This window comes from Macaca mulatta, chromosome 17 (genome assembly GCF_049350105.2).
Source record: "Macaca mulatta isolate MMU2019108-1 chromosome 17, T2T-MMU8v2.0, whole genome shotgun sequence".
Classification (NCBI taxonomy): domain Eukaryota; kingdom Metazoa; phylum Chordata; class Mammalia; order Primates; family Cercopithecidae; genus Macaca; species Macaca mulatta.
This window is the reverse complement of record NC_133422.1, coordinates 27,145,383-27,159,377: the sequence shown is the minus strand read 5'-3', so window position 1 is coordinate 27,159,377 and position 13,995 is coordinate 27,145,383. Positions and strand designations below refer to the sequence as shown.

The window sequence follows — 13,995 nt, the reverse complement described above, 5'->3', positions numbered from 1 at the left end:
TGCAAGTCCAGGAGTATGGCTTTTTATCTTTTTTTTTTTTTGAAATAGAGTCTCGCTCTGTCACCCAGGCTGGAGTGCAGTGGCTGGATCTCAGCTCACTGCAAGCTCCGCCTCCTGGGTTTACGCCATTCTCCTGCCTCAGCCTCCCGAGTAGCTGGGACTACAGGCGCCCGCCACCTCGCTTGGCTAGTTTTTTTGTATTTTTTAGTAGAGATGGGGTTTCACCATATTAGCCAGGATGGTCTTGATCTCCTGACCTCGCGATCCACCTATCTCGGCCTCCCAAAGTGCTGGGATTACAGGCTTGAGCCACCGTGCCCGGCTAGATTTTTTTCTTATCTGACATCTGTTTATGCCTTCTTTCATGCCATACTATCATAATTATTCATTTGGTTTGTCCCTTAGTACAGATATGACAGTTTTATAATAAGAATACCAACAGTCTGATTACTGAAAGCAATTATATCTGCATTTCTTTCTGTCCTTTTGGGTATGTCCCACAACTTACTGGATTTTAAAATTCATGTGAAATAATTCTCTGTGTGTTTTGCCTTGGTTTGATATAGTTTCATTGTTTTTAAAGGGATTGCTTTAAAAAAAAAACCCTTTTGTTTTATATTTTATATTTACATAATTCTGAAGTCGAAAGTATAGAACAAGGTATTATCAGGGAATCTAGCTTTTATATGTTTCCCTCTTTCCTTCTTCCCCAACAGGCAACCTTTTTACCTGTCTTTTTTTTTTTTTTTTTAAGAAAGTTTTGGTTTATCTTTCCACTTTTTAAAAACATAAGCTAATTATATGTATATAACTCTATGTATGTGTACAGTAGTCCCCCTTATCTGCAGGGAATGTGTTGCAAGACCCCCAGGGGGTGCCTGAAAGACAGTACCAAACCCTGTTTATACTATGCTTCTTCCTATACATACATACCTTTGATAAAGTTTATGTATTAGACACAGTGACAGATTAACAATAATAAAGTAGAACAGTTATAACAATATACTGTGACAAATGTGAATGTGGTCTCTCAGAATATCTTACTGTTCTCTACTCACCTTTGTGGTGATAATGAGATAATAAAATGCTTACTTGGTGAGATGAAGTGAGGTGAATGATGAAGGCATTGTGACATAGTGTTAGGTTACTACTGACCTAATGGTGTAGCAGAAGGAGAATCATCTGCTTTGGTTCATCCTGGATCATTGAGCCATGATGTTGATAGTTGGATGTCGAGAGCAGATAATGTTGATGACTAATGGAAGAGTAGTTTATACAGCGTGGATACGCTGGGCAAAGAGATGGTTCACATTCTGCTCGGAGCGGGATGGTGCAAGGTTTCATCACACTTCTCAGAGCAACACACAGTTTAAAACTTAATGACTTTATATTTGTGGAATTTCTCGTTTAAAATTTTTGGACCATAGTTGACTGCAGGTAACTGAAACTGTAGAAAGTGAAATTGTGGATAAGGGGAGACTTTGTGTGTGTGTCTCCCTTTTCCCACTTTAATGGTAATGTATACTTTGTTTCTTTTACTTAACAATAATGTGTATCAGAGAACACTTCATAGTAGATACAGAGAGATGAGAATTTTTTTTTCCCTATCTTTTTTTTGTGTGTGTGATGGAGTCTCGCTCTGTCTCCCATAATCTCAGCTCACTGCAAGCTCCGCCTCCCGGGTTCACGCCATTCTCCTGCCTCAGCCTCCCGAGTAGCTGGGACTACAGGCACCCACCACCATGCCCGGCTACTTTTTTGTATTTTTAGTAGAGACAGGGTTTCACCATGTTAGCCAGGATGGTCTCGATCTCCTGACCTCGTGATCCGCCCGCCTCGGCCTCCTAAAGTGCTCGGATTACAGGTGTGAGCCACCGCGCCTGGCTGAGATGAGAGTTTTTTATTGTCTTCCCTTCCATTATGTTTATAGACACTTCATTGAACACTCAAACACTCTATGGGCTCTATAGCTTAATCAATAGTAGACTCTTGAATTTTTTTTTTTTTTTGAGACAGTCTTGCTCTGTTTCCTAGGCTAGAGTACAGTGGCATGATCTCAGTTCACTGTAACCTTTGCCTCCTGGGTTCAAGCGGTTCTTGTGTCTCAGCCTCCTGAGTAGCTGGGACTACAGGCGTGTGCCACCATTCCCAGCTAATTTTTTTTTTCTTTTTTTGAGACGGAGTTTCGGTCTTGTTGCCCAGGCTTCAGTGCAGTGGTGCGATCTCGGTTCACTGCAACCTTCATCTCCCAGGTTCAAGCGATTCTCCTGCCTCACCCTCCCAAGTAGCTGGGATTACAGGATGTACCACCATACCTGGCTAATTTTGTATTTTTAATAGAGACCGGGTTTCACCATGTTGGTCAGGCTGGTCTCGAACTCCTGACTTTGTGATCCACCTGCCTTGGCCTCCCCAAGTGCTGGTATTACAGGTATGCGCTACCGCACCTGGCCTTGTATTTTTAGTAGAGAGAGAGTGTTTTGCCATGTTGACCAGGCTAGTCTCGAACTCCTGACCTCATATGATCCACCCACCTTGGCCTTCCAAAGTGCTGGGATTACAAGCATGAGCCCCCACACTTAGCCAGACTCTTGAATTTGCTGAGTTAATGTGATGTCATTTCACAAAAGTAATAAAAGTCTTATGTCCTTCTTTGGGAAAGTACTTACTAGTAAATGAAATTTAACTCCAGTTTAGAGACAGAAGAATTTAAACTTAAATCTGAGTTAAAATTAAAGATTTTAATCAAGGGAATAGTAGGAGAAAATATTTCAGAAAGCCTGTTTTGACTTTGAGATGTGGGATATATTGAAGGGAAGAAAGGAGAGATAGTAGGAGTCCATCTAGTGCAATACTTAGATATGAGAAAAGGTAAAGGTAATAAATAGGTTATAACTTGCCTCTGAAAGTGCACTTTTTTGGAATGAAAGCTTGAATCAAGGAAAGCTTGGAGGACATGGAAAAGAAGGAGAAGAACCAGCCGGACCTTGATCAAATAGGTCGTGAGAGGTAAAAGTGGAACAGTTGATTTAAGTTGTGACTACAGTGTTTTTATTGACTGGGAGATTATAGAAGTCATAACAATAATATTGGATGAGATGATGATGATATTAGCAGTTGCTACCATTTATTGAGTATTTATGCGTGCAATGTTAAGCTGTTTTCTTCAAGGATTATCTCATTTTTAATACGAGTTTGGTGATAAAATTTCCATTTTTACAGATGAAAAAACAGGCTAGATAAGTTAACTTATTCAAGGTTATATGTCATAAGCATCAGAGGGGGGATTTGAATCCGAGATATCTAACTTCAAAGCCTTAACTATTTTACTGGGGAAGAGAGAAGCTGGGTTTGTTTTTTTAGTCTTAGACCTGTCTAAATTTGTATGATTTGTGTGGTAACAGGTGGATATTTTTAGACAGATTGTAGAGGGAATTGGAACTCAGGGTAGCAATTATCAACTTACTGACAAAAAGTAAAGTACTAACTACTAGACCCAAACTTCTGTCCCAATATTTTAAGTTAAGATTGTATACGTATTTCAAAACAAAAAAATTTTTTTTCCCTTTTTTCTTTTTTTAGACAGAGCAAAACAAATTTTTATTTCGATATGCTTTGAGTTGTGGAGTATCCAACAGAGACACTGTTTCTGTCTTTAAGATAAAATTTAGAATACATGTATATACACACACATTTTATACACACATATATAGTCTGATATAATACATATGTATAATCCTATCAGGTGGTATAACATCTTAATCAGAAAGTATTTAATTGAAGTTTGGGCTATGAAGAGTGTCAGACTTGATTATCTTTTGAGAGTGTCATTTGCTTATAAGAATGTAATGTGATTTATAGTGATGTCAGAATAGCCCAGATGTTTTAAATGGAAAAGATTGAGTGTACATTAATTTTGCACTGCCCTGTAGTTCTGAATTAACCTTTTTGTGAAACTTCTTCATTCTTTTCTTTTAGGTTGTAAAGCTCTCTGAAATAGTGACCTTAGCGAAGCAAGCGCATGTGGATGTGAAATTTCAGTTGCCAATATGATCTGAAAACCCAGTGGATGACTGAAGGTGTTAAATGCGCTATAATCATTAAGAATACTGTGTTCTGTGTTATTGTTCTTTTTCTTTTTAGTGTGTGGAGACTGTAATTGCCATCTAGGCACACAGACATTTAAAAGGATTTGGTCTGCATTCAATTGTACCATTCAGAATGGACTGTTTGTACGAAGCATGTATAATGCAGTTATCTTCTTTTGTTGCAGTCAGTCTTTTTTGCTTCTCCTACAAAACATAACTTGCAATTTGCCAGTTTATTATTGTTGGATACAAAGTTCTTCATTGATAAGAGTCCTATAAATAAGATAAATGTGAAGACAAAGCTTTATTCTTTAGTGTTAAAATACAGTATATTTAATAACTAGCCTCATTAGTAGAGCAGTATATTAAAATTGTTTTATGTAAAAAGTGTTTATCCTCAGCACCAAATACATAAATGTATCAGTCACTATTTATAAACAGAGCTTTCAAACACTCCTCAGAATATTCTTCTAAGTATTTTGATGAAGTAACTTTGTAATTATTTGAACATTGTTTTAATCATTAGGAAACACTGATGAACTGCAAGTCTTCATGATTCTGTCATATTATGAAACACCTGTAGGTGTGTTGCAAATAAAGGCATATTAGCAAGGACTTGCAGACAAAATTAAGAATGTCAATTTAAGTTAATAAAAATCTCCCAATATGATTTGGATTAATGACTTTTGTTTGCTTGTTTTGAAGTTAACACAGTAGAAGTTGATGTGTTCATTATTGCAGTATAGAGGTCTAAGCACCAATTTGTAAATCATACACTTGCCATGATGGTGTGTTTTTTGTTTTGTTTTGTTTTGTTTTGACTCAGGGTCTCACTCTGTCGCCCAAACTGGAGTGCAGTGATATGATCATGCTCACTGCAACCTCTGCCTCCTAGGCTCAAGGGATCCTCTCACCTGAGCCTCCTAAGTAGCAGGGACTACAGGCACTTGCCATGTTTTGTTGTTGTTGTTTGTTTTTTGTTTTTTGGGGGTAGAGACAGGATATCACTATGTTGCTTAGGCTGGTCTCTTACTCCGGGGCTCAAGTAATCCTCCTGCCTTTGCCTCCCAAAATGTTGAGATTACATGTATGAACCACTGCACCCAGCCAGCCATACATATTATAGAGCTACTTATAGATAGATAGTTCACTGGAAGTCTGCTATTTATGTATATGCCATCTAGTATATCCTCTAAAGGAAACGGGAGAGAATTGAATCCAAGATGCCTAACTTCAAAGCCTTTTCTTAACTATTTTACTGGGGAAGAGAGAAGCTGAGTTTGTATTTTGGTCCTGGGCATGTCTAAATTTGTATGATGTTTTTGTGTTTGTTTTTTGAGACGGAGTCTCATTCTTTTGCCCAGGCTGGAGTGCCCTGGCGCGATTTCGGCTCACTGCAAGCCCCGCCTCCTGGGTTCACATCATTCTCTTGCCTCAGCCTCTCAAGTAGCTGGGACTACAGGCGCCTGCCACCACGCCCAGCTAATTTTTTGTGTTTTTAGTGGAGACGGGGTTTCATCTTGTTAGCCAGGATGATCTTGATCTCCTGACCTCGGGATCCGCCCGCTTTGGCCTCCCAAAGTGTGTATGAAGTTTTATATGGTAACAGGTGGATATTTTTAGACAGATTGTAGTCACATTGTTCTTTCTGTCCATATATGTGTATGTGTGTGTGTGTGTATACATATTGACCTTTTGCTCACTGCATAAAACTTGCTAGTTAACTAATGCCGTGGAAGGAAATATTGACCAAGCAGTAGACTATTTAACCATACTGATGGATTTGAGAACTTCTACCTATTGTGATGTTCTTAAAGTGTGATCAGATGTATATACTATGAGAGGCAGCATAACGTAGTGATTATGAGCACAGACTTTGAAAGTAGACTGCTTTGAATCTGGATCCACTACTTACTAGCTATGTGAGGGCTTCTTTTGTTTTTTGTTTTTTTGAGACAGGACCTCAGTCTGTCAACCAGGCTGGAGCGCAGTGGCACAATCATGACTCACTGCAGCTTCAATCTCCTGGGTTCAAGTGATCCTCCTGCCTCAGCCTCCTTTTGTAGCTATGACTACATGTGCATGCCACCATGCCCAGCTAATTTATTTTTTATAGAGATGGGGTCCTGCTACATTGCCTAGGCTGGCATCAAGTAGTCTTTCTGCTTTAGAATAAGTTTTGATGCTCGTGTCCCTCAGATTCCTTAGCTCTTTTCTTATCAGTGAAGTTTAGTAAGGGAAGAGAACAAAAATATGTGAGAGAATTTATATTTAGAAAACATAAAATATGTATTTTTAGCCAAATATATATTGGGTAGTTTACATATATATGACCCAGAGTATCAGAGCCATAAACCATTTAAAATTATAGCCGGGTGCGGTGGCTCATGCCTGTAATCCCGGCACTTTGGGAGGCCAAGGTGGGTGGATCACCTGACGTCAGGAGTTTGAGACCAGCCTGGCCAACATGGTGTAACCCTGTCTCTACTAAAAATACAAAAATTAGCCAGACATGGTGGCGGGCGCCTGTAATCCCAGCTACTCGGGAGGCTGAGACAGGAGAATCGCTTGAACCTGGGAGGCAGACTGAGGTTCAAGTGCGCCAAGATCACGCCACTGCACTCCAGCCTGGGCAACAGAGAGCGAAACTCCATCTTAAAAAAGATAAAATGTGATAAAGTTATAATTAAAAGTCCAGTCATTTAGTTTTTGCTTTTTAAAGATTCATTCCAAAGAATACCAGTCAGTGATTAACTAAGATTGGCATTATTTGTATTATTCGAGGTCTACTTAGGAGTTAAAAACAATGCTTGTTAGAGAGGACACAATACAGATTATTGGTAATACTAGTGTTTTAGTTACCTATTCTTGCATAACATCACCACAAACAGTGAGTTTCAAACATTTCCTATCTCATTTATATCTCATATCTGTGGGTTGGGGATCAGTGTAGCTGGGATTGGTTCTGGTGCTACAGTTATTCAAAGGTGTCACTGAGCCTGGACGACCTACTTCCAAGGTGGCTAACTTGTATGGCTTTTGGCCTGAGGCCTCAGTTTCTCATGTGGACCTATCCACAGGGCTGCTTGTGTCCTTGTGACATGGCAGCTGGATCTTTGCTCCCTGCCCCCTGCCCCCCAAGCCACAGTGCTTTTGTGTTCTAGTCTGTCACTTCTGCTATTTATTAGAAATCAGTCTCTAAATTCAGCCCACAAGGGGAGGGAAATTAAGCTCCACTTTTTGAAGGGAGAACCACCAAAGAATTTATTAACCTTTTTCAAAAGCATCACAATTCGTGCTTGAAGACTGAAAGAACAAACAGTGGATGTTGAGTTAACTCAGTTTAGTAGCTGCTAGGTCAGAGGTGGTACTTGGAATCTGCTAGTTTGGAAGCGTTCTGATGCTTGGAATGCAAAAAGGAGTGCATTGGCTTCAAGTGTTTCTTAAGTGGCTGAAGGGGAAAACTGCAACAAAGTATTAGGTGAGACAAGGAGGAAATATTTCAAGGACAAAGTGATCATTGGTGTCTACTGCAGCTCAGAAGTTAAGTATGGTAAGGACTAAAAAGTAACCAGTGGAATTGAAACTATAACTAGTCTTGGCAAGAATGATTATGGAGAATGTGGAGAATGGAGACATGAAGCAACCAGCTGGTAGCTGCTTATACACCCTCACACCTCCATTTCCTAAAACACATACAACCTTGAGTATTTATGCAGGGCTGATAACTTGCTTCCTTGTGGGCCCTACCCGCTTCATATACCCGCTACCCATACATCTAAGGTATAGTTGAGTAGATCCTAGACTACTGTGGTTTGTACCGAGTACAACCAGTTTTGACTATTAACCTTGCAGTTACAAAGCCTAGACTAAGCCGGCTTGATTCTGGCACTTGGTGGCAGATGCACATGAAGGGGGAAAATAAGCAGGCAAAAACAAAACCAAAAAAAAACCAACTCTCAAAACTCCAGCAGGGCAATGAAGCTGTTAATATTTTGGTGAGTTGTTTCTGTCTGGCAAAGAATTCTATTTAAAGAAGTTGCAAGGCCGGGCGCAGTGGCTCATGCCTGTAATCCCAGCACTTTGGGAGGCCGAGGTGGGCGGATCATGAGGTCAGGAGATTGAGACCATCCTGGTTAACATGGTGAAACCCCATCTCTACTAAAAATACAAAAAATTAGCTGGGCGTGGTGGCAGGCGCCTGTAGTCCCAGCTACTCGGGACGCTGAGGCAGGAGAATGGCATGAATCCGGGAGGTGGAGGTTGCAGTGAGCTGAGAGTGCGCCACTGTACACCAGCCTGGGCGACAGAGCGAGACTCCGTCTCAAAAAAAAAAAAAAAAAAAAAGTTGCAAAATGATGGATGTAAATGTTGGATGGTGGTCAAGGGTAGAGTTCTGTAGTTAGTCGTGCTCTTTTGTCCTGTCGATGTAAAGGGTTGAGGAAAGTCCTATGGTAAAATCAATTTTTAGATTTCTATAATTTAACAAGTAGTGGTAAAAGATTTAGAGGTTTGCAGTATAAAATGAGGAAAAAAGTAAGCTGGGCGCAGTGGCTCACGCCTGTAAACCCAGCACTTTGGGAGGCTGAGGCAGGTGGATCACCTGAGGTCAGGAGTTCAAGACCAGCCTGGCCAACATGGTGAAAACCCCATCTCTACTAAAAATACAAAACCCCAGGCGTGGTGGCGGGCGCCTGTGATCCCAGCTACTCTGGAGGCTGAGGCAGGAGGATCGCTTGAACCCAGCAGGTGGAGGTTGCAGTAAGCCAAGATTGTGCCACTGCACTCCAGACTGGGAAACAGACCAAGACTATGGTCTTAAAAAAAAAAGAAAAAAAAGGTTGGTAAATACATTTTTGTTTAAATTTAAAGTTTGATTTAAAATCAGGTGAAAGTCAAGGGATAAGATCTTGTTGCTTTCAAAGTTGGTCTTCAAAGTGACAGCCTGAAGCGGAGAACATTGGGAAATGAAGGAGGGAGATCTGTGATGACATAGAAGAGAAGCAATAATAACCAGCATTCTTGAACGCCAGGATTGGACCCACTGTTGGAGTGCATTTTGGATTGAGGCTGTGGCAGTCTTTGTTCTCCTTTTCTAGGAGCTCCAACCTTCCTCTTCTATTCGGAAGAAATTTAAGGACCTTAGTTATTCATGACTTTGCCTCCTGTGGATTAAGACTATAGGCAGCTTTTTGTTTCTTCATCTTTTTCTTCACAAGTACCAGCTTCTGTTTTTCATTTCTTTCAGTCTTGTGTGTACATCCTTGTCCTGTGTCTTTCCTGCCTTCCATGGTTAGTGGGAGGTAGCCTTCCCATGCATGCCATCCCAACCTGCCTGTCTTCACCAGGCGTTCTCATTGGTTGTGCAGTCAGCAGGAAGCTCTGACTCAGTAAGCAGCCAATCCCACTGTGAGGACAAATGAGACCGACAGTACTGACCTTCCCAGGGCCCAGTCAGGCAGCTGCCTGTAGGAGTTTGATTTGCCCTCCCCATCACTTCTGTCTCATTCTGTCATTGTAGCCTTCATTCTTTTGGCTTTAGCTTTCAGGTTCCCAGGTGAAGAAGCAAATACATGAGGACTTTTGGACCTCCACAGATATTAATTAATGCTCTAATCCCTGAAACATGTGTATACATTACTTTCCATGGTAAAGGAAATTTGCAGATGTCATTCAGCTGTGGACCTTCAAATATGGGAGCTTATTCTGGATTTCCCTGCAGGCCCAATCTAATCACATGAGCCCTTAAAAGCAGAGAATAATCTACAGCTGGAGGCAATGATTCAATGCCCCATTGCTGCCTCTGAGATGTAGGGTTTGTGTGCAAGGACTGGAGAGAGACCTTTGGCTGAGTGTGGCTGTTAGCTGACAGCAAGCAAGGATGTGGGCGTCTTAGTCCTACAAGTGTAAGGAGCTGGATTTTGCCAGCCATCTGAATGCATTCTGAGGTAGGTTCTTCTCACAGCCTCCTGACGAGAGCACAGCTCACTGACTCCCTGATTTTGGTATTGTGAAATTAAGCAGAGAAACCAGCCAAGCCCATCCAGGTGCTTGACCTACAGAACTGTGAGATAGTAAGTTTGTGTTGTTTTAGACTGTGAAATTGCTGCTAATTTGTGATGGCAGAGATAGGAAATTTAATACACTACCATATTTACGCCTCTGTGCATAAGTTATAATAAGCCAGCTCTTAGAGGAAAGATGAGTTTAAAAATAAGGGCCATTTTTTAAAAATTGGAAATTAAAATTCTATAATGGACTGATTCTTTTATAAAAAACAATTACTAGAAAAGTGAAATTTTCAAAAAGCATAGAAAAGCCTCATTTCTTTTATTCATTTAGTTTTGGTTTTACAGGATAAAATGGCTCTTTCAAAGTGCTAAGCCTCAATTCTTTTATTCATTTATTTTTGATTCTACAGGATAAAATTGCTCTTTCAAACTGCTATAAAAGTTTCTAAATACTTTTAAATATCTGTTTATCGCTTGCAGATTTGTGATCTGTTTATGGACTGGCATCAGTCCACAGATAACATTTTGAGTAGGTAGGACTGAAAAAAACTCCATCACATCCAGTTTATAAACACAAATTGGAAGTAGGCTGTAAACAAATATCTAGGGATAAGAGACTCAACATTGAATAGTTGTGGTTAACATTATGGTACTCACAGCTATGTAAATCTGTGAAATTGCCATTAACTAAAGAAGTCATGACTGTTGCATGTCCTAGAGTCTAATCAGTGGTAATACAGTAACACAGAAATCACTAAGTTTAGCAAGTTGGGAGAAGTATTGAAACGGCCAGGAGTGGCCTAAGCTTCCTGGTTCATTTGTTGCCAATTGTATTAGTCCATTTTCACACTGCTAATAAAGACATACCTGAGACTGGGTAATTTATACAGGAAAGAGTTTTAATGGACTCACAGTTCCACATGGCTGGGGAGACCTCAAAATCATGGTGGAAGGCAAGAAGGAGCAAGTCATGTCTTACATGAATGGCAGCAAGCAGAGAGCTTGTGCAGGGAAACTCCCCCTTATAAAACCAGTGGCTCACGAGCTGTAATCCTAGCACTTTGGGAGGCCGACGCGGGCAGATCACCTGATGTCAGGAGCTCAAGACCAGCCTGGCCAACATGGCGAAACTCTGTCTCTACTAAAAAAAAAAAATACAAAAATTAGCCAGGCATGGTGGTGTGTGCCTGTAATCCCAGCTACTCTGGAGGCTGAGGTAGGAGAATTGCTTGAACCCCGGAGGTGGAGGTTGCACTGAGCCAAGATTGCACCACTGCACTCCAGCCTGGTGACAGAGCGAGACTGCATCTCAAAAAAAAAAAAAAAAAAAAAAAACCAAAAAACCAAAAACCATCAGCTCTCACAAGACTTATTCACTATCATGAGAACAGCACAGGAAAGACCCAGCTCCATGATTCAATTACCTCCCACCAGGTTCCTCTCACAGCACATGGAAATTGTGGGAACTATAATTCAAGATGAGATTTGGGTGGGAACACAGTCAAACCATATCACCAATGAAACACTAACATCTATTAATGTCTTCAATAGGAGTTGATTGACCACCAGTTGAGACCCTGCAGTTCATCAGTTGAGAGTGACAATTCCAGAGTGACCAGCTGAGCATGTAATAAGAAGGAAACTGGAGAAGAACCTCAACTACTTTACGATTATTCCTATGATTTGTTCTTAAAGCAGAGAAGCCTCTTTTTGTTTTTGATATCCTTGTTTGATGAAACTAGCATCATTCTAGAAAAAAGATCTTTGTTTTAGTAAAAATGACACATACTCATTGAAAAAATAAACCCCTTCAAAACTGGAATGATACAAAAAAGTGCAGACAAGTAAAAATCACCTGCAATGCCAGAACCCAGAAATAACTAATGTTAACAGTTTTGTAAACAATCTTCTGGTCGTCTCTACATATGAGTATATGTGCATAGATATGAATACACTTTTACGTAAATAGGATCATATACATAATGTTCTATAATTGCATTTCTTCGATCAACTAAGGATCTTTCCATGGCATCAAATATAGGTCTACATAATTTTTAATAGCTGTACATACAAGAGAATGTATATATCATGGTTTATTTAACCTAGTCTTGCATTTATTGACATTTGGTTTATATGTCTTTAACATTATAAATAACAGGCTAACACTCTGGTGCATATGTCTTTCAGCACATGGGTAATTTATCCTTAGGGTAAAAACCTGTAAGTGGAATAGCTGTGTAAAAGCATGAACTGCTTTCTGGAAGGTCTCTTTTGGTTACTCTTCCATTCACAATGCACAATAATATTTCCATACTTGATAACACTGTATTGCTAATTCCAATGGGCAAAAACCATGTCCTGTTTGATGTTGATTAAGCTTTCATCTGTTTACTGGGCATTTGTGGAAGTGTATGTGTGTGTGTGTGTTTGTGTGTGTCAGCGTGTGACTTCCTTTTCGTGTTCTTTGACTGTTTTTCTATTGACTGTTCATTCTTCCTAGTATTAATAACTTTTTGTATATTTGAGATTAACCATTTTTGCCTATTATGTATTTTATATATATGTCATATGTCATTTTAAATATAATGAAATGTATAGTCTTTGAGGTTTCTAGTTTTCATGATATGTTTTGAAAGGCTTAATTGTTTTGTTATAAAGTCTGAACTTGAGTTATGAATGCAAATTTCCCCTCTCAAATGGCTAATCTGTTTCCCAAACACCATTTGCTTATCCCTTAAGGGATTTACTTTTCTCTATTTGATCCATTTCCCACTAATTTTAAAATGTCATCTTTATCATATATTAACTTCCTGTATGTTCTTGTGTGTATAGGAAACTGGCACATACAGGGAGACTATTTAATTTTTACTTAAAGTAGGAGGTAGGAAAGAGATCTGTTGCAACCACGACAGAGAGTGTTGCAGATAAAGCATTGTTTTCTCCTTCACTCATTCACCTGTCAAAGTTATCCCTGTTTATTTGTGGAAAATTTGAACTTTCCATTTTCCTAACATTGAACTTTCAATTGAATGACTCTGATTCTACTAAGGAAAAAAAAAAAAGCTATACTATTTGATTCCAGATGTATGACAGTGTGTGAGCTGATAAGGAAGAACTGGAAACAAATGACAGGTGATTCACTGCTTTGTGTCTGGTGTGCCATGACTCTCTTGAAGGGGGGCAGTGTTCATCTGAATCTTTTTGACTAATGCTTTTTCTTTCTCTGCGAGGGATGCTGAAGAGGGGCAGCTGAAGGAGCAGTCTTAAGCAAATTGGTCATGGCTTTCTTAAATATTGTGATTTGATTGATATGGACCATTTTTTCAGTCTGTGAGAGACTTTTCATTATGGGCTAACTCATAAAAAACCATGGACTTAATTTGCCCACACTGTTGGTTCTCTTGTGTTGGGTATCATAAGTCAGTGTGAAACCTTTGGTCTTTGTGGAAGCCTTGTGGAGACCACTGAACAGACTTGGAGCCATATCTGACTCCCCTGCCAGCTTTCCTGACATTCAGTGCCTATTATGGCCCCTCTCCATGGCATTCTCGTCTGTGGTTATGTGAAAGGAAAATAAATCACTAAGCCAAGGGAAAAGTCAAACTGGGAGCTATGTCAGGCAAACCTGCCTCCCATTTTATTCGTAAATAACATAGCTACATGCCCCCCTCACAATTTGCCACAGATCCTTGTCCACAAGGAAATTCTCTGTGGACAAAGGACAGACAGAACTCAAAGTCATCCCTGTGAGACTCACCTGAGACAAATGCATATCTGATTGCTTCCTTTGCCCTATTGTTTATGTAAAAATGCAGATTCACTGAGCCAGACTAAGTTGTGTATTGAGTGGAAGGCTGATTAGGACTCAAAAGAATGCACCCTTATGTCTTTTATCT

The 13,995-nt window shown here is 39.9% G+C and overlaps 1 protein-coding gene across 2 annotated transcripts in view; it reads left to right on the top strand.

The window, feature by feature from the left end:
• Positions 1 to 12,782, top strand: part of SUCLA2 (succinate-CoA ligase ADP-forming subunit beta) — a 70,784-nt gene extending 58,002 nt beyond the window's left edge. Inside the window, exons 11-12 of one of the 2 annotated variants that reach the window (XM_077974358.1) lie at positions 3,979 to 4,079; positions 11,651 to 12,782. In XM_077974358.1, the coding sequence (XP_077830484.1) occupies positions 3,979 to 4,053 (75 nt within the window). In that variant the 3' untranslated portion in view covers positions 4,054 to 4,079; positions 11,651 to 12,782. Of the gene's footprint in view, positions 1 to 3,978; positions 4,765 to 11,650 lie in introns of those variants that run through there. The other variant, XM_015121053.3, reaches the window with a different exon arrangement.
• The last annotated feature ends 1,213 nt before the right edge of the window (positions 12,783 to 13,995 follow it).